At 45.3% G+C, this 18945-nt stretch overlaps 1 protein-coding gene across 3 annotated transcripts in view; it reads right to left on the bottom strand.

Moving 5' to 3' along the window:
- Positions 1-18945, bottom strand: part of RFTN1 (raftlin, lipid raft linker 1) — a 205681-nt gene that overhangs the window by 174015 nt on the left and 12721 nt on the right. For 2 of the 3 annotated variants that reach the window (XM_043969256.1, XM_043969258.1), the window contains exon 2: positions 13152-13307. In XM_043969256.1, the coding sequence (XP_043825191.1) occupies positions 13152-13296 (145 nt within the window). In that variant the 5' untranslated portion in view covers positions 13297-13307. The remainder of the gene's footprint in view (positions 1-13151; positions 13308-18945) is intronic. The other variant, XM_043969257.1, reaches the window with a different exon arrangement.

The raw sequence follows: 18945 nt of genomic DNA, 5'->3' as shown, positions 1-18945 counted from the left end.
CTAGGTGGTGCAGTGGATAGAGCACGGGCCCTGGATTCAGGAGGACCTGAGTTCAAATCCAGCCTCAGACACTTTACACTTATTTATTAGCTCTGTGACCCTGGGCAAGTCACTTAACCCCAATTGCCTCATTAAAAAAAAAATGTAGTCCAACCCTTCATTTTACAGATAAAGAAAATGATGTTCAGAGAAGTGATCTGTCTAATGTCATATGGGTCATTAGGTGGCCACAATGAGATTTAAACCAGTAGCCCTCCTCCTACTGCTCCTTCCACACTCCCTCTTCTCCCCACCCCACACTTTTAATACATTAACTTCTCAGTATAAAAATCAGCTGTTTTATCGGCTGCACAATATGATTTTTATGAGCATGATTCAATAACTCCTACACCCACCAGTTAAGAGAATGATTGGCGAACAGCTGAATAAACCGTGGCATGTAGACATACAGGAGTGTTCGTGTTGCATGAGGAATGGCACGTGAAGAATACTAAAAAATATGGGAAGCCTTATAGGAAGTGATACGGAGTGAAGAAGGAAGAATGGGAGCTCACTACCCTGGTAAGTTGAAAATGTCATTGCAAAAACAGTGCAGAAAACACAAGTCTGGGCTTTCTTGTTCTCTCTGTATTCTGAAATGCTCAGGATCAAATCTCTATCTAGAACACTCTGCAAACCTTAAAGCATTGAAGAAATGCTGGGTGTTGTTGTTATTATTGTTTGTTGATGATTTCAGGCCCATGAGAGGCATAGAGGCTGCGTCTGTGATTTCACTGGTTTAGTTGGGCATCTTCTGGGTGAAGATTTATCACTGGAAGTCAGCACCACTTCTGTGACTCAGGGGTCTCGAGAGTTGCCCACCAGGGTCCCACAGCCAGTACGGGTAAGAGGCAGGGCTTGAACCCAGGGATTGTATAAGGCAGAGGTGAACACAAATGGGAGATGGGAAGTAAAGGAGATGGAGCATCTTGTGTGAGGAGTGGAGACGAGACAGGTTTGGCTGGAGTACAGAATACATGTAATGAGGTTGGAAAGTTAGGTTAAGGACTTTAAAAACCAAACAGAGGAATTTATATTTGATCCCAGAGGCAAACACGGAACCACCGAAGTTGAATGAGTAAAGAAGTGACAGTCGGATTTCTGCTAAAGGAAAATCACTTTTGGAAATTCTGTGCAGAGGATGGATTAGAGCCAGGAGAAACCTGGGACGAGGAGACAGATTAAGAGGCCTTGGTGTTGATCTCAGCCCCTCTGGAAAGCAGGCTGAGCTAGGGGGGCGGCTATGTGAGTAGAGAGAAGATGGCAGATTCAAGAGATGATATACAAACAGCAAGATTTGGGAACCAAAGGGCCCCATAGGAGGAGGTGAGAGAGGGTGATATGTACTTTAGAGACCTGGCAGGCAGAATGAATGGTGGGGCCAAACAGGAATCAGGAAGTCTGGAAGAGGGAAGGCTTTGAGGGGAAAGAGGATGAGGTCGGTTGTGGACACGGTAGGTTTGAGACGCCTACAGGGCCCAGTGTGAGCGAGTTCTAGGGCAGACTTGGGGTTCTGTGAGTATGAGAGGTCAGATCTAGGGATGTGCTTGGGTCAGGGTGTGGGTGTGACTGGATCAGAGCAGAAACGATGGCAGGCCCACTCAGAGTCTCCAGCCAGCCACATACACGGTCAGTCTTATTCATCCTTAAAAGGTAGCCTAAGGTCACCAAGTAAAAGCACTTCTAACCCTTCTGTTCCTTGTGTTACTTTGGTCTATCATTTGTAAATATATTCTGTCCAAGCCGATTCAAGTAATATACAGTAAGGAAACCTTTTGGACATAAGTCTCCCTTCTATATGATTATCAAACATATCTGATATGAAGGGATATTCTATTTGATATAGGGCAGCCAGGTGGCAAAGTATAGGGAGCTTTGGATCTGCTGTCAGGAAGAACCGAGTTCAAATCCCACTTCAGACGTTTACTAGCAGTGTGACCCTGGGCAAGTCATTTAACTTCTAGCTGCCTCAGTTTCTTTATCCACAAAATGGGGATAATAACTACACCCGTTTCCCAGGATTGTTGTGAGAATAAAATGAGATATTTGTAAAGCATCTAGCATAGTGCCTAGCACATAGTAGACACTTAATAAATGTTTACTGAATGAATGAAAATCATTTAACCACTGTCTGCCTCAGTTTCCTCAAATGTTAAAGAGGGATTATAACAGCATCTACCTCCTAGAGTTGTTGTGAATCAAACCCAATACCATTTGTAAATGTTTACTTAGCACAGTGTCTGACACACAGTAGGTGCTACATAAATTATTCCCTTCCGTAGCCTCTCTTAGCTTCAGTTTCCTCATCTAAAAGTAGGCATGATAGCACCTAGTTCACAGAGTTGTTGTGAGGATCAAACGGTATTTTGCAAACCTTAAAGTGTGATATAAATGCCAGTTATCATTGATATTATTATTATTTTGACATGTAAGAGCTCACTGATGGATTTCATAGCCCTGCAGGCTGTATTTAAGTGGCTAAAAGAGATCACTTGGGCCAGAAGAAACCACACCAATGAGTCTCTGCAGACGGGCCAAACCATGTGTTTCCTGACCCCCTGACTGGCTTCTGCGGCCACTAGAAAAACGAGGTGCCAGATTTATGTCCCCCTTACATCTGAAAGCCAGTCCTGAGAGAGCTGTCTGGCTCCTCCCTCCTGCTCTCTCATCCCCAGGGTGGAAGGAAGGGCCAAGAGTGTGGTGGTGATACTGACGACACATGTAACAGACCAGATTTCCCCAGCATCCCTGCCCTGGACTGCCTAGCACTCCCCAGCAGAGATTCTCGGTTGTCTCCAGAGCATGCCCATGAAGTCCATAGGCAGAAAGTAGCCTATTTAGTGGCACTGAGACATAGTTTACTAGGACTGCTTTCCTTTCTCTTCTATATCTCATCCAGGACGGCAGGGTCCGTTTTTAGCTCACCACCCACCCACTAGTGAACTTCTGGACTCATAATTCATATCCCGCCTGCCCCCCCACCCCCCCACACACACACTTCCTCTCGTCAATCTTTTTTTTTAAATAATTAGGACGTCCGACTCATCCGTACCACAGAATAAAGAGTGAAAAAGCCAAATTCCAGAAAGTCTCCCTCCCTCCTGCCTCTACCCCTGCCCACCTCCCCCAAGCTTGTGAAAAGCAGGCCGGAAATTAAATAACTTCATAGTGGAAAACAATTGCTTTTATACCCAAAGCAGGATCAGATCATTCATTGCATGCGTGTAATGCCACTCCCTGAGAGAGGCCACAGCTTTTTAATGAGTGCTGAAAGAAAGCAGGAGCTAAAAGTTTAACCTAATATGATTGAAATTACAACGGAAAGAGCAGTGCTCGTGAAGTCAATATTAAATGCTATCTTGAACAGCAAGAAGAGATTGTCCAAGGAAAATATACACTAAGACCTCAAGGGGCACACAGGGCATAGAGGAGTGAGGTGGACACAGAGAGAGAGAGAGAGAGAGAGAGAGAGAGGGAGGGAGGGAGCTGGCCCAGGGACCAGAAAGGCCAAGTACAAGTTCAGCTCTGATGCCTACTGGTCCAGGGACCCTGGGCAAGTCACTTGACCCCACTCTCTTCCCAGGCTACTCCCCAAGTCTCTAAGCTGTACAAAGAGCTCACAAATCTGCTGAGCCCAAGTCCTGGTTGCCCACCTCAAAGGGTCATTTGGAAGATCCAATGAGATTCGGTGATTTGGTCACAAATAACTGTAAGGGCTAAAATTCTAGCTATTCTGTCTAAAATATCTAATGAGTGGTCGCCAATAAATTATAAGCTTTAGCAAGAGTTAGGCTTTTAAGCATTTATTAATGAGAATAAGAATTTAGTAAAGAGAGAGAGAAAGGCCTAGATTCATCTATCTATTAAAGGGAGAGCTCATTTCTAGCTCCGCTTTCCACAAGAGTCGAAAGAGACTGAGCCAGCACACCAGCCTCCCCCTTCTTCCTCCCACAAGCAAATGTCACTTCCTGAGGCCAAAGAAAAGCCGCATGGTCCTGCCCTCAGAGGTCCTCTCCTCATGTTGGAGCTTTCCTACAGTAAGTCTCCAGCAGGTGGCGTCATTCCAATCGTTACCTAACTATAAAAGTGTTTTGTAAACCTTGGATGCTAAAGAGATGATTATCTCTTCTTTTTCATCTTCATCTTCATCTTCTTCCTCTACTTCTTCTTCTTATTATAGTATCAGCAAAATCATAGGTCTGAACAAAAAAAGAAACTTTAAAACTCCTACAGCCTATGATGATGCAAAGAACACTTACTGCACTTGGACCTGGGATAGGAAATTGGGGACACACTCCAGGTCTGGTGCCTGTGTGACCTTGGCCAAGTTATATGAGCTCTCAGAAATGAGGATAAAAAAAATTAATATGATAGAATTATTATATAATTGTCTGTCATATAATTAATTCTATTATGTAGTCAGCATCTTAGGGGAAAGGATGACAATAATATAATTAATTATGTCATAGAATCAATTTGTTTCTGTTATATAATTACTATAATAGGTTATATGATATATTAATTTTATGTCTTGTATTATATAATTATATGTCATATAATTATTTATATGTTATAATAATATAATTAGTTATATTAATCCATATTGTCTTAGAATCAAGGATGGTCAGAATAATTCATATGATATAATTATATTACATAATTAATGTAATTCTGTTATATAAGTACTCATTGATCATACTATAGCAATCATATATTAATTATATTAGAATCAAGGATAGTCAGAATAATTCATATAACAGAACTATATTACATAATTAATACTATTCTGTTATATAAGTAATCATTGCTCATATTATATTAATAATATTAATTATTTTAGGATCAAGGAATAGTAATAATTCATACAATATAATGGAATTATATAATTAATACTATTCTGTTATATAAGTAATCACATATTAACCATGTTAATTATCTTAGGATCAAGGATAGTAATAATTATTATCATTAATAATAATAATAATAGCTAGCACTTATATAGCACTTTAAGTTTTACAAGGCACTTTACTATGTTGTTACCTCACTTATTCTTTATAACCATCCCATGAGGTTTTACAGGTGAGGAGGCAGAGAAGTGACTTGCCCAGGGTCACCCAGCTAAGAAGTATCTGGGGCAGGATTTGAACTCAGATCTTCCTGACTCCAAGTCCCACACTAACTGCCTGAAGATCTATAAATCTGGAGGGAGACCTTAGAGACCACCCATTTTAGAGATGGAGAAACTGAGGCCTACAGAGATTCGGTGATTTAGTCACAAGTAACAGAGCCCTGCCCTCTGACCAATCACCATGACAAGGCCTCCTTTGCTCTACGCATAGGATGAGGTCGAGAATCCCTTCCAGATCTAAGTCCTGTGATTTTATGGGCCGGGGATAATCATCCCGCGTGGTCATACCCACGCCTGAAATTAGAGGGAGTTGGGTTGGTTTGGTGGTTGTTCATTTCTTGCCCAGGCCTGTGATTTTGCTGGTGTAGGAAGCAATCAATGAGGACAACTCATCTACAAAATGATGGAGGGGGAGGCAGGATTTGAACTGAGGTCCCATACCTCCAAATTGGCCGGCAGCTCGAGAATACCAAAGGCAGCTCCACTACCACCTACCCTACCCACACTCCCTGTGTGGTGATGGCATCTTTGAGGTATGGAGTCATCCTTTCTGATGGTCTGCCTCTGACAGCGTTCCACAGCTGCCCCCCACCCTCAGCCCAGGCTGGGCCACAGAACTCCCATGGACTACTGGGCACTTTCTAAATACTGGATCTAGAAATGCCTCATTAGGTCTAAATGCAGGGCTGTGTTGAGGAGTGAGGCTGTTCTGAATTAATGCTTAAGTACACTAATGTGGGAGCTCAGGATTTCTAGGGACGTTGGGCAAAAGCAGGATCATTTTGTCATTTGGATTATTCTCCCTCCCTCCCTTACTTCCTTCCCCCCCCCCCCAAATCTGTCCTGTTTAGGAAATCCAGGTATTCAACCAGATGGCATCCTTTGGTGGACGACAGGCAGGAGGGCTCTGGGGGAATCATTCAGCCTGGAGCTCTGTTAACTCATCATCCCAGGTGTGCTAAGTTCCTCCTGAAGAGCCTGGGTCAGAGTCCTCAGGCAAGAGGCCAGGAGAGCTCAGTGGAGGGAAATGGACATGGCTGTGAGCAAGTCGGGCAGACCATGGGGCAAGCAAGACAGGAGGGATGGCCTTGAGGTCCCAACCACAATTTATCATACACTTGGAAAGGAAAACAAGCTGCACAGAACTCTCATCTGCAGCTTTCTGTCCAATCTCCTCTTTCTAGTATACTTTGTATACTAGTATACCAGGTGGCTCCGTGGATAGAGCACTGGGCCTGCAGTCAGGAAGAGTTCAAATCCAGCCTCAGACACTTCCTAGCTGGGTCACCCTGGGCAAGTCACTTCACCCTGTTTGCCTCAGTTTCCTCATCTGTCAAATGAACTGGAGAAGGAAACGGAGAACCCCTCCAGTATCTCTGCCCAGAAAACCCCAAATGGGGTCACGAAGAGTCAGACACGACAGAAAAATGACTGAAATACAGAAATAGAAATAGAAATATATCTTACAGCAATGGCGGAATCATTCGCTATTGTGACTGTTGTTATTAGTCACTGGACTTTATATTCAGGATACCCCAAGCACCTTTCTGGCTGAGGTCAGAAGAGAAGGCAGTGACTTGCCCAAGGTCAAACGGATAGTAAATAACATAGCTGGGATTCCAACCCTTGTCTTCTGTTATTATTTATTTATTTTATTTTATTTGTTTGTTTGTTATTCCTTCCCCAGCTTCAAAGGACAAAGGGGTCCTCCCTCCTCCTTCCCAGAGCTAAGCCTTCCTTCTACATATACTGTTGATTCTATCCCCTTGCCTTTTCATCTGTGTGACCTTGGCCAAGTCAGGACTCAGCTTCCCCATCTGTAAAATAGAGGGTTGGTCTAGATGGCTTCTGAGGGGTCTTCAAGCCCTGGATCTAAGATTCCATGATCCTCTGTTCCATCAATTATCCCTTCTCTTTTTGCCTCTTTCCCTCTCCCAACTGGCTCTCACTCTCTCTGTCTCTGCCTCTGTGTGTGTCTCTCTCTCACTTTAACCCCCCCCTCAAGAATCTCCCAATTTTAAAAGAAAAACAGATCCCTGCCTCTGTAGTTTCTCCCCACCCCCTGCCCCTGGGCCCCCATCCATATTATTTCATAGGTTCATGGTCTATAACCAAAAGGGGCCTTGGAGGTTGTCTGGTCCAACCCCCTCATTTTACACATAAAGAAACTGAGTCACAAGGATGTTATCTTGCCCAAGGTCACACACATAGTAAGCAGGGGAGGAGAACACGAGCTCTCTGGCTCCAAAGTCGCCGATCTTTCTGCTGTACCATCCAGCACGCCCCCTCCGGCTGCACCGTCTGTCGGTTCATGGACTCCATCTGCTCCCGCCTCCTTCTTCTCCTCCCCAATCTGTGGGGGTGAAGCATCTCCAAGCTCAGACCTTGGCCCTCCACTTACTTGTCTCTCTCCAAGATCTCATCCATCATCCACGTGCATGGCTCTGATTAGTCCCCCTCCACCGATGACTGCCAAATCTCCAACCCAACCTCTCTCCTGAGCTTCGGTATTCCATCTCTAATGGGTTGGTTGAGCCCCTCCAGCCCGCCTCCAGCCAGCACCCCAAAGGAACAGCACAAAAACTGTAGCTGTCACTTATTTTCTCCCCAAAACACTTTCCCATTTCCATCAATGGTGGCATCATTCTCCCAGAGTCGAAACCTTTTAGTCTCTTCACAATGACACATGGCACCTTTTTTTTTTTGGATCAGACCTCTGATTTCATGGGTCTAAAGAACTGCCAGTGAGGAAATTCCCTAGACCAATGTAGATCGGTACCCGCTAGGCAACTTAAGAGTCCTGGAAAGTTGCCCTTTTTTTTCCTTTCAAATTTGAAGATCCTTGAGAGAGAACCAGTTGGAAGAAGGAAAGAGGCAAGCAAGGCAATCATCAAGTCCCAGTGTTTCTTCCTGCGTAACATCTCATAGCCACATTCTTCCCCCCACCCACCCCAGCCCCCCAGTCATTCCCCGGGGATCTGGGCCCTCATCATCCTTTCCCCGGACAACAACAACAGTCTCCTCTCTGGGCTCCCTGCCTTCAGCCCCCTCCATCCAACCCGCCCCACATGCCACTACCATCATACTCAGTGACAGTATAGGGGAGAAAGTGGAGTCAGGAAGACCTGGGTTCAAATCCTGCCTAGATGCTCAGGTTTAGTGTGATTCTAGACAAGTCATTCATCCCCTCAGAGGCCCAGTTTTCTCATCTGTAATTTGGGAACAGTAATAAAAGTATTTCTCCCACAGGCTTGTTGTGTGAATCAGAGGAGATAAGCCATTTGAAGCACCGCATAAATGTCCACCGTTATTTCTAAAATGCCACATTGGGAACGTCCTTTCCCATGCTCAAAGCCCTTCCCCGCTCCCTCCTTCCCCAAACTCTTTACTCCACCCTTCCTTTCCCTCAGCTTAAACGATCTCACCCAGTCTCCTGTTCATCTGGGCCCGACCTTCCTCCATGTATTGGCCTCCACAGTGCCTTAGCCTGCCCCCTTCGGAATACCACTCATCCCAGGTACCACCTCATACCGTCATTTGTTTTATGCCTTGGACTTGTGGCCCCGACTGGATAACACACTGCACATTAAGCTTTGGAAATCGTGTCCCATCCACTGTCTCCTTTGGGCCCCAAGTCATCCATCCCAGGCAAGTGCTGCAGGTATCATTATGCCCATTTTACAAATGAAGAAACTGAGGCTGAGAAGGCCTAAGCCTTAGCTGATGTGGCTTACACAGCCACACCTAGCTAATGATCTGACTAAGGCCGGATTTGAACGAAGATCTTCAGACTCTAAGCCCCTCCTGATAGACAGTAAGCCTCCTCTGGGCAGGCCCTATCTTATTCTCACTCACTGATGACCAGGATGGCAACGGAAGACAGAGGGAGTTCTTGGGGAAAGGTACAGAACCCATAGGAAAGAATCTTCCTGTGCTGTTTTCAGGGGCAGCTGGGTGGTGCAGTGGATAGAGCACCGGCCCTGGATTCAGGAGGACCTGAGTTCAAATCTGACCTCAAACACTTGACACTTACTAACTGTGTAACCCTGGGCAAGTCACTTAACCCCAATTGCCTCACCCCACCCCCCCCAAAAAAAAGGATGCTGTTGTGTTGTTTTCAGAGAGGCAAGAGAGATTTGCAGGAACCTAGCCTAGGAAGGTATCGACTAGCTCTGCAGACTCACGGCCCTTCCCCCAGAGGTTATGGGTATCTCTGTGGTTACCGTGGAGACCACAGGGCCAAGATGAGCAGCTCTCCAGAAAGGTCCCCAGCCTGAGAGCCCCCTCTCCATCCTGGTCAAACAAAGCTGCTCCCTGGCCTTCGGGTTCATGGGGTAAAACACAAACTATCTTCTTGGTCTCATCTTTTTTCTTCTCTCTTGGCAAGGGCAAGGTCTGGGGGGGGGGGCATGAGGGTTTTCTTTTCCTTCTGAAAAACTACACTCCAGGGTCTCAGTCTGATATCTCCTGTGCAGGAACAGGAAGTAAAATGCAGACTCGCCTTTTTAATGATCAGTCATGCTATGGGCATGGTGTCAATAAATGAAGGTTACTACTCTGATTATCAGTATGACTGCCCCCCATTCACACGCACAGCATAAGAGCAGGATGAAGGCTTTAAAAAAAAAGAGGGGGCAAGAACCCAAGGAGTCTACATTTAGAAGGAGGGAAGGGAGGAAGGGGGGAGAGAAAAGGGAGAGGGAGAGGAGGAGGAGGAAGAGAAAGAGAGAGAGAGAGAGAGAGAGAGAGAGAGAGAGAGAGAGAGAGAGGTTGATTGATTGATTCAGAGGGCCAGTTATCAAAAAATTTCTTGGGGCAGCTAGGTGGCACAGTGGATAGAGCACTGGCCCTGGAGTCAGGTGGACCTGAGTTCAAATCTGGCCTCAGACACTTAACACTTACTAGCTGTGTGACCCTGGGCAAGTCACTTAACCCCAATTGCCTCACTAAAAAAAAAAAAAAAAAACCAAAACAAAAACAAACAAACAAACTTCTTAACCAGGAAGATTTAAGAGGAGGAGACATGTGATACAGCGGAAATAAGACCAGCTTGGGGGTCTGGGATGCCCACCTCTGATGTGTATCACCTATGCTCCTTTGGACAAGTCATAGAGCTTACCTGGGGACCTTGGGCAAGGATCTTAAGTTCTCCTGGCATCAGTTAACAAGCTTGTAAAATGAGGGATTTCACCACCTGGCTTCTGAGGTTCCTCCAATCTCCAAATTCTATTCTAATAAGGGATTTGAGATGGGCCAGAGGGATATTTTACTATCATCCTGAAGAACCACATTAAAAAAAAAAAAAAAGGCAGGTAAACACACCATACCTTAGAATCCTAAGGAAACACATGAGGAAGCTTGTCATACATTGTTACAATGCATGATGAAAGGAGAAAGGCCAAATTCCTTCTTTTTCATTATTATTTTAATGTAGCACAAATTACAAATGTTCTGCTTGTCAAGTGAAATATTTCAATCTAGTTCAGACATCACAAAACCACATACAGAGTGTGAGAGATCAAACTGATCCAAGAAAATAAGCATGCAATCTACCTAGAAAAATGACACCACTGGCCCACCATTCACGGGGATGCCAAGCTGGCACTAAGTTAATATCCAGCCTTTCCTCCAACTCCTGGAGGGATGGAGGGTGCACATCTGTCAGGCATCTGAGAGAATTTAAGGATACAATGGATGGCACTGGCTTAATTGTCGTCTACCCCCATATGAAATGAACCATACCGTGCAGGGATCAAACCTTCAACATTGGTCTTGTCGGCACCATCTTGTAACCGTACCAACTGGTGCCCACACAGGATGTGGAAAGCACAATCGACTCGCAGGAAGCTTACCTACTTTCAGGGGACTCTATTGTGACCTGGCATAGAAAAACTGGAACCAGCCATGGTTCTACAGAAATGGTTGTGCCTTGGGTGCATTCAGCTATGGCCAAACTCATCAGAGGTCAAGGTTCATCCCTCAGCAGCCAAAGTTAATTGAAAATTGAAGACACAGTCAAATCCCACGGAGTTGTGTTTTTTGGCAGGCTGCTCTCTTCACACTTGAGACGCCTACAGCTTTCTACCCTGGCAACCACATAAATGAAGGCCACTCTCCAAGGACGGCTACAACACGCCGCCGCCGAGTAAGCAAGGCCAAAACCAAACCGTGTTAAGCCCAAAGCTGATGGTTTTTAAACAGGGGCTCTTAACCTAGGGTTCGTGATCTCATTTCTTCTTAATATTTTACTATCTGTCAACTGAACTGGTTTCTTTTGTTACCCCATGTGCATTTAAACACAAGATAGTGAGAAGGGGTCATGGGCTTCCCAAGACCATCAAGGGGTCCATGCCAACACCCCCACACACTCCCCCCCCCCACAAGGATGTACACTGTGATCTTCACTGGTGACAACTTTTGCTAATGCAAAAGTTGCAACTTAAATGATCTCATTTATTAACAGAGGTTTGAAATAAGGGAGATTCATATCCTAGAGGCAGGATCAAGATTCATGCTGCCAACCCATCAAGGTCTCAGCTCAAAGCCCACTTCCTCCAGGAAGTCTTCTCTGATCAACTCATTCAAAAGTCCTCTCTCTCTCTCTCTCCCTCTCTCCCTCCCTCCCCCTCTCCCTCTCCTTCCCTCCCTCCCCCCCCTCGAATTCTTAACCCAGCGGCCTCTGACCTGACACTTATCACTTATTTGGAGATATTTGTAGAGAACAGAATCTGGAGCCATAGGCCCAGTGCCTGGCTCATAGCTAGAACTTAATGAAGATTTGTTAGCTGACTGACTAGAGGGGGAAAGGACCTTAAGTCACCTGAAGCTAACATCTTATCTGTATAAGAGAGAGAGCATGGTAGACTGGATGGAGGGTCAAGTTTGAAGTCATGGAGACCCGGGTTCAAGTACTACCCTGATATAAACCATTTAACCCTTCAGTGTCCCAGGCTACTCTCTAACTGGCTGCTAAGTCGTACAGTGGATAGAGCATTGGGCCTGGAGTCAGGAAGACTCATCTTCATGAGTTCAAATCTGGCCTCAGACACTTAATAGCTGTGTGGCCCTGGCCAAGTCACTTAACCCTGTTTGCCTCAGCTTTCTCATCTGTAAAATGAGCTGGAAAGGAAAATAGCAAATCACTCCAGTATCTTTGCCAAGAAAAGCCCAAACAGGGTCGTGAAGAGGTGAAAATGACCAAAACAAACGACAACACCCTAACTAAAAATTCCAGAGGAGGGTTGAGCTCGCACGCGCGCGCGCGCGCACACACACACACACCCCCAAATGATAAACTCCTAGATGGCAGGAATTGGAACTTATCTTATCTCTGTGTTTCTCCCAGTACCTAGTATTGCACAACCACAAGCACACACTTGAATACCTGCTACTGATAATACTGATGGGCACCTGAGAGGCAGCATCAGGTAAGGTTCTTGGCTTCGAGTCACCAAGAGGAAAGTTCAGATTCAGCCTGTAACACGTACTAGCTCTGTTACCCTGGCTATGTCACCTCATCTGTATGTTCCACAAGTAACACCCTTGGACTTATCTAAGTCACAGATGGGCTGCAATCTGCATTGGTGCATGAAGCTCTTACATTGGGATAGATGGGTTGCAATCTGCACTGGTGATGGAACTTTTACACTGAAAGTTGACAAAAATACACAGTTCTTCCAGAAATTTCCCTTGAGAGCCTCATGTGTCTCCCCATGCCCTTGTAGGTCACTTGCCCATACTAGAGGCCACTTTAGCCACACCCTATTCCAGGTAAGGCAAAACCAGACAGCTTCTCTGGCGGCTACCCTCCCTACATATGTCACAAGAGGGGAGGAGGAGAAATAGAAGCCACATTTCTGGGGAGAGGGCTCCCTCTCGTTTCTTATCACATGAGGCCATCTGCACCAAAAGGCTCCTATCCACAACGGTAGGATTGGTTCCCAGTTTACATCCATCGCCAGGGAAGATGCATGGAAGTACTTACCATCAGTCAGCGTTGTAAACTCCAGGAAGCGGTATTCGTAGGCCACATCGATCTTGGTTTCTACCTGAGGCCTCTTCAGAGTTGAATAAATATTACCGGGCCGTTTTTCATCACGCTTCTCCAGCTTATTCAGTCCACAACCCATTTCAGCAGCTACTAAAGAGAGAGAGAAAGGAAACACAGGGAGAGGGGAGAGGGAGGAAGAGAGAAAAATAGCCATGAATGTCCTTTTTTTTTTTCTGAGACTTTGTTTTTAAAAGATATAGAAGTCTATGTGATTTCCATGAAGAAAATACAAACTGCCCACTAGCATCTATGAAATGCAATGGCATAATTGAATAAATGACTCAGGGACCAAATGGGCCATATTCATCATGAGAATCTGACTTCCTGTTAAGAGACAATTACCAGCTGTCGGACGCTTTTACAGGGCCTTACAAAGCATGCCTGTATTCTACCTGCATCGAGGCTGGGGGAGAGCCCCATGCATTGGAGGGCATATGTTTCACTACCATTTGTGTGCCCAATAAAAATGCGATTCGAGATGCAATTGACTACATTATGTTGTCAACATATCTGGGGAACAGAAAAAAAAAAAAAAACAACACCAATAGATCCGTCACAGGCCCAGAATAATAAGTTGCTGTTACAATTTTCAGACCCCAAAGTTCTTTCTGCCTTCCACAGCAATTATTAGACATGTATTTACATTCAGAAACCATTTTTAAAAGGAGACAGGGGCACTTTTATGGCCCTTGAGCTAAAAGTCCTCTCCCCCTCCCCCCTTTTCCCTTTCCTAGATTGAACCACGGGAAATAATAGTATGCTTCCAGCGCTCTCAGGTAGTCATTTTAGCCCGAAATGAAGGCAGACTAATAGCACAGCAACTGAAATTGGAAAGCAGAAAATCAACATGTGCTTGAAAAGAGATTTGTAGCCACAGAATGGAAAGGGAGGGGAAAAAAACCCAGAGAAATGTTAAAATAATGTGCATCTTATGGCGTGCTGAGCTCCAAGTCTTTAGGGGTTTCAAAACAATGAGGTCTCTCTGTTTATTTAGGCAGAGTAATATAGAAGCGGAATGACTTTTTATCCCTTCTCTAGACTTCAGAGTGAGATATTTTCCTTTTGTGCATCAAAGTCTAAGAATGCCCAATATCCTCCAGCTCTCTGGAGGACGGGCCCTGCTATCAAAGATAATAATTCACAAAAATATTAAGTAGCCAAGAATATCTCCAATGGTAACACACAGACCACTTCCTTTCAGAGATAAATTTCCCTTGGCCAAATCCATTCTCAGGGCAGCAAGCTTCCTAAGGCAATTTGGCAAACGTGGGGAAAACAAAATGGGAGTTGGGGTGGAGGAGCAGGGGGAGAAGGTGGGGAGACCAATGGGCCTGTGCTTTTCACTAATAAAAAGTTAAGAGTAGACCAGCTCAGGAGGCAGCCTGAATACACCTTAATATTTGAATATCTGGGGCAGGGGAGTGATTTAGAGGGGGTGCTTTGAAAATACTCGGCCCATTGAGCAGGTTAAAAAGACTAGAATGTATGTAGACTGCATATGTAATGACCACATGTCTGTTTGTGAAGCTATCTGCTTCAGTGGAATCCTAAACAAGGGTCTAGGAGAGACAGTGTTAACAGTTAACTTTAGTAGTTGTGAGAACAGAGCTGTCTCACTCACCACCACTACCCCATCACCTCCATTCTTGGCAGCCCCTCCCTCCCCCAGGGAAGCATTCATTTGTCTGTCGTGCCTAACCATGGACACAAAGAGGTCAAGGCTGAGGATGAGGCTTGGGAAGAGAAAGCAGAGAGTGGCCAGAGAGTGGGAAGATGTACCCCTAAGTAACTATAATCCTGTTACTGTAGTAACCGTGAGCTCCATGAGAGACACGTATCCCCAGCACTTCACACAGAGCCTGGCACATAGTAGGCACTTTGTAAATGTATACTGACTTATTACCATACACATGGGGGGAAGGGAATGAATACTTATACAGCACCTACTGTGTGCCGAGCACCGTGCTTTCTGTGATAGAATATCATCTGCTCAAGGGATAAAATGGGGCTTAAGATCAGGGGATGTCTGCATTGATGACCATCGATGACCACACTGGCACCGAGCTATGACTGAAGAAAGACCCTGGGGGCAGGAAGCTTTCCAAAAGGATGATGGTGGCCAGCCACTCTTGGGGTGCTGCCAGCAGACAGACAGAAGCTGGAGAAATGGTGACCGTCAGCAAGGACCTCGTGCGTGATGTCATGGGCCCATGCAAAGAGCCCTGGATTTGGAGTCGGTTCAAATCCCAACCCAGCCATCTAGTCCTGGGTGACCAGGGGTGAGTCATTTCTGACATTCATCTGGTTTTCTCGTCTGTAAACTAGGGTGGGGGGCAGGAGCAGATCAGATGAACTCTAAGGACCCCTCTAGAGCTATGATCTTATAACCAGAACAGGGGTCATGATCGGAGGAGGGGCTAGGAAGGGGTTCCTGGCTTCTTAATCTATCCCAACCCAAGTGCAGAGGGGCCTGAAATTCTACCCTGGGCGAGCCAGTCCTTAAACACCGACCTTTCAAAATACAAATGAGTTCTTCCCCTACTACTAACCCTCCACCTGAATCAGCTGATTATGGGGTTAGGACTTCAGACTTGGAAATCAAAGAATCCTAAAGTTGAAAGTTGGAAGGGAATCCTCCCCCTTTTTACAGATGAGCAGAGAGACCCAGAGGTGAAGGGTCTTAACTAAAGTCACACAGCCAGCAAGGGGCAGAGTCAGGATTTGAATCCATGTCCTCTGACATTAAATGCAGCACTCTTACTACTGTACCATGTTTCAAGTGGCTGTGACTCCTGGTTACCTGGAGGACACTGGGCATTTTAGGGGGAAAATACATAAGAGAGGTAAGGGGCTCCGCAGGGAAAAAAAGCTTTGCTCCCTTTGCAGTCTTGTCTAGGGCAAGATCTGGTCACCGATGTATTAAGGAGTCATTCAAAGTCATTCAAAGGCCCCAAGGGTGAGGGTGAGGGCCTGTGACCACACGGGAACATGACTAGCTCAATCTCTTCTCTTCCTAATGAACATAACGCCAGACAACCCCCACAGTGAAGCCCCTCCCCTCCTCTGACTCCGTCAAAACAGGAAAGATTTGAGAAGCCAACACTGGACTGAAAGCTGCCGGAGGGGAGGGAGAGGCTGTCTTATTTCATCTTCCCATCCTCAGCATCTAGGTCCCAGCCGGTGCCTTCCGGGAGCAGGCATTTGCTGGGGCAATCTTTCAATCCGTTCTTCACTTCTAAAAACATTTTGCAGATCACCTCCTTCAGCAAAGCAAAGCAAACCTCCAGGGGAATCATGGATAAAAAGGCTTATCTCCAAGGTTCCATTTAAAATATAATAGGGGAGAGAAGCTGTGGACACAAATCATTTTGATAGAGGGAAGTATGTGCCTTGAGAGAACTCTTAGGTGGAGGAGAGAGGCATGGGAGGAAGACAGCAAGAGGGTGGGCACAGGCACCGGTGGCTCACCAAGAACCCTAGCTCTAGGAAAAGAGAGTGATGCCGCCTCGTCCCCAGCAGAAAGGGAGCCCAGCTCACTTCTTTCCCTGCTCTGGAGTAACTTAAACATTTGCATTTTTAAGCTTTTTAGCTGGAATAATGGTTTGGTTTGGTTTTGGTGGGGCAATGAGGGTTAAGTGACTTGCCCAAGGTCACACAGCTAGTAAGTGTCAAATGTCTGAGGTCGGATTTGAACTCAGGTTCTCCTGAATCCAGGGCTGGTGCTTTATCCACCGTGCTACCTAGCTGCCCTAGCTGGAATAATGGTACAAAATTCTTTGACCCCATACCAAAGAATTTCAGAAAACGGCTCATAGCCAGGAAAAGGGGAATCATCTCTTGGGGAGGAAATCATAGAAGGGGGTTCCTTTTGCCTCTGAAATCCAACTGTGATTAAGGTTAACCCTCAAATATGGACTCCATCCATTGAGGATGCCTATGGGAACAAGTCAGAAGGGGCAGTGAGATGTCTAGCTAGGTTGATGTGGCCCAGGGAGTGAGCCCATGTTCTTGGGGGCTGGGCAAGTGGAATACCATTTCTACTAGGCTCTACCAAGCTCAAAGGCTAAGGGTACAGCCCCAGGGACATTGTGTCTGCTGTTCAAGGACCAGCTTCCCTATGTACAGAGAGGCTCATCCCCAGTAGGACAGTCACCTGAGGAGGGATTCTTTGGCCATGGCAACTCATGAAATAAAGACACAAACAAAATGGCCCCAGAAACTTATCCAGTCCCTTCAGCTTCGGAAAATCACACAGTGCTCAGATCATCTATAGATATGAATTTAACTATTACATTAAATGTAAAGCTTTCTGTCAAAAGACCAACTACTTTGGAGTCAGGAAAAACCTGGGTTTGAATGTCAGCTCAGAGACACTTATAAGCCACATGAATGACCCTGGTCAAGTCACTTAACTGTTCTCATCCTCAGTTTCCTCACCTGTAAAAGGAGAGGGTTGGACTTGATGCAACCTAAGGACCCTTCCAATTCCCTATCTAGGATTCTATAACCCAATATCAATACTGACATTCTTGTGAAACCAGAAGAAATAAGGAAACTGAGGCTGAGTGGAAGGATCACAGATTTTCTCCCTTGGCAAGGCAAACAGAGCAGTTACTAGATGTAGTTTTACTGTGTACCCAGAAGCGACAAGAAACATCATCTTATGGACCACTATACTTGGTCATGTCTCCTTGCTATATTCATCAGGATCATAAGGGGCAAAGGCCATGATCCAAGATCATAGAGCTAGAGGTAGAAGGGAAATAATAATGGTGGTGGTGATGGTGGTGGTGGTGGTGATAATAATGGTGGTGGTGGTGATACTAATAACAGCTAACATTTATAGAGTGCCTACTATGTGCTGGGCCCTAGTCCTTAATTTATAGATGACGAAACTAAGGCACAGAGAAATGAAGAGACTTACAAAACAAGGCCGCACAGCTAGTTAAGTAGAAGACCCAGAATTTGAACTCTGGTCCCATGATCCCAAGTTCAAGATCCCTAGGACAGAGTTTTTCTACCACGCTTCAGCTAATGTATCAAGGACAACGAGGCAAAGAAATCCCACAAGGAGATGACTTAAAACCTACCATTAAATCAACATGCTCTTTAATCTTTTGTTGTCAAGTTGTTTTTCAATCATATCTGACTCTTTGTGACCCCATCTGGGATTTTCTTGGCAGAGATACTGGAGTGGTTTGCCATTATGAGGAAACTGAGGTAAACAGGGCTAAGTGACTTGCCCAGGGTCATACAGTTAATTAGTAAGTGTCAGAGGCCAGATATGAACTCAGAAAGATGAGTATCCCTGACTTCAGGCCCAGCACTATATACAGCCACCTAGCTACTCCATACATAGTCTCTTAATACTTTGATGCAAAAATGTGGTCATGGAGAGGGCAGCAAAATGTTGAAAAATAGGGCTGAACTTTAAGAAACAAAACAGGTCAAAGGTCTATAGATTACAGAGAGGCCTCACTCTAGTGCTGAACACTAGGAATACAAATAACAAGCAGAGAGAAAAGCTATCAGCAAACGTTTGATCTCCTTGTCTAGTGGAAAGAGATACTGGCTAAAGGCCACACTGTCTTAAAATAGGAGCCCATTTGCAAAATTCCTAGGAGGAGGAGTATGGTTCAAGGTGATGAGCAGTATCATCATATATGGGAGCAAGAAGCAAAGCAAAAATGGAGAGCTTGGTATTAGATTCAAGACAATCTCAGTCTTT

The sequence above is a fragment of the Dromiciops gliroides genome, chromosome 5 (genome assembly GCF_019393635.1).
Source record: "Dromiciops gliroides isolate mDroGli1 chromosome 5, mDroGli1.pri, whole genome shotgun sequence".
In the NCBI taxonomy this organism is placed as follows: Eukaryota; Metazoa; Chordata; class Mammalia; order Microbiotheria; family Microbiotheriidae; genus Dromiciops; species Dromiciops gliroides.
The sequence above is the reverse complement of the archived record's forward strand: the minus strand, read 5'-3'. Positions and strand labels throughout refer to the sequence as shown.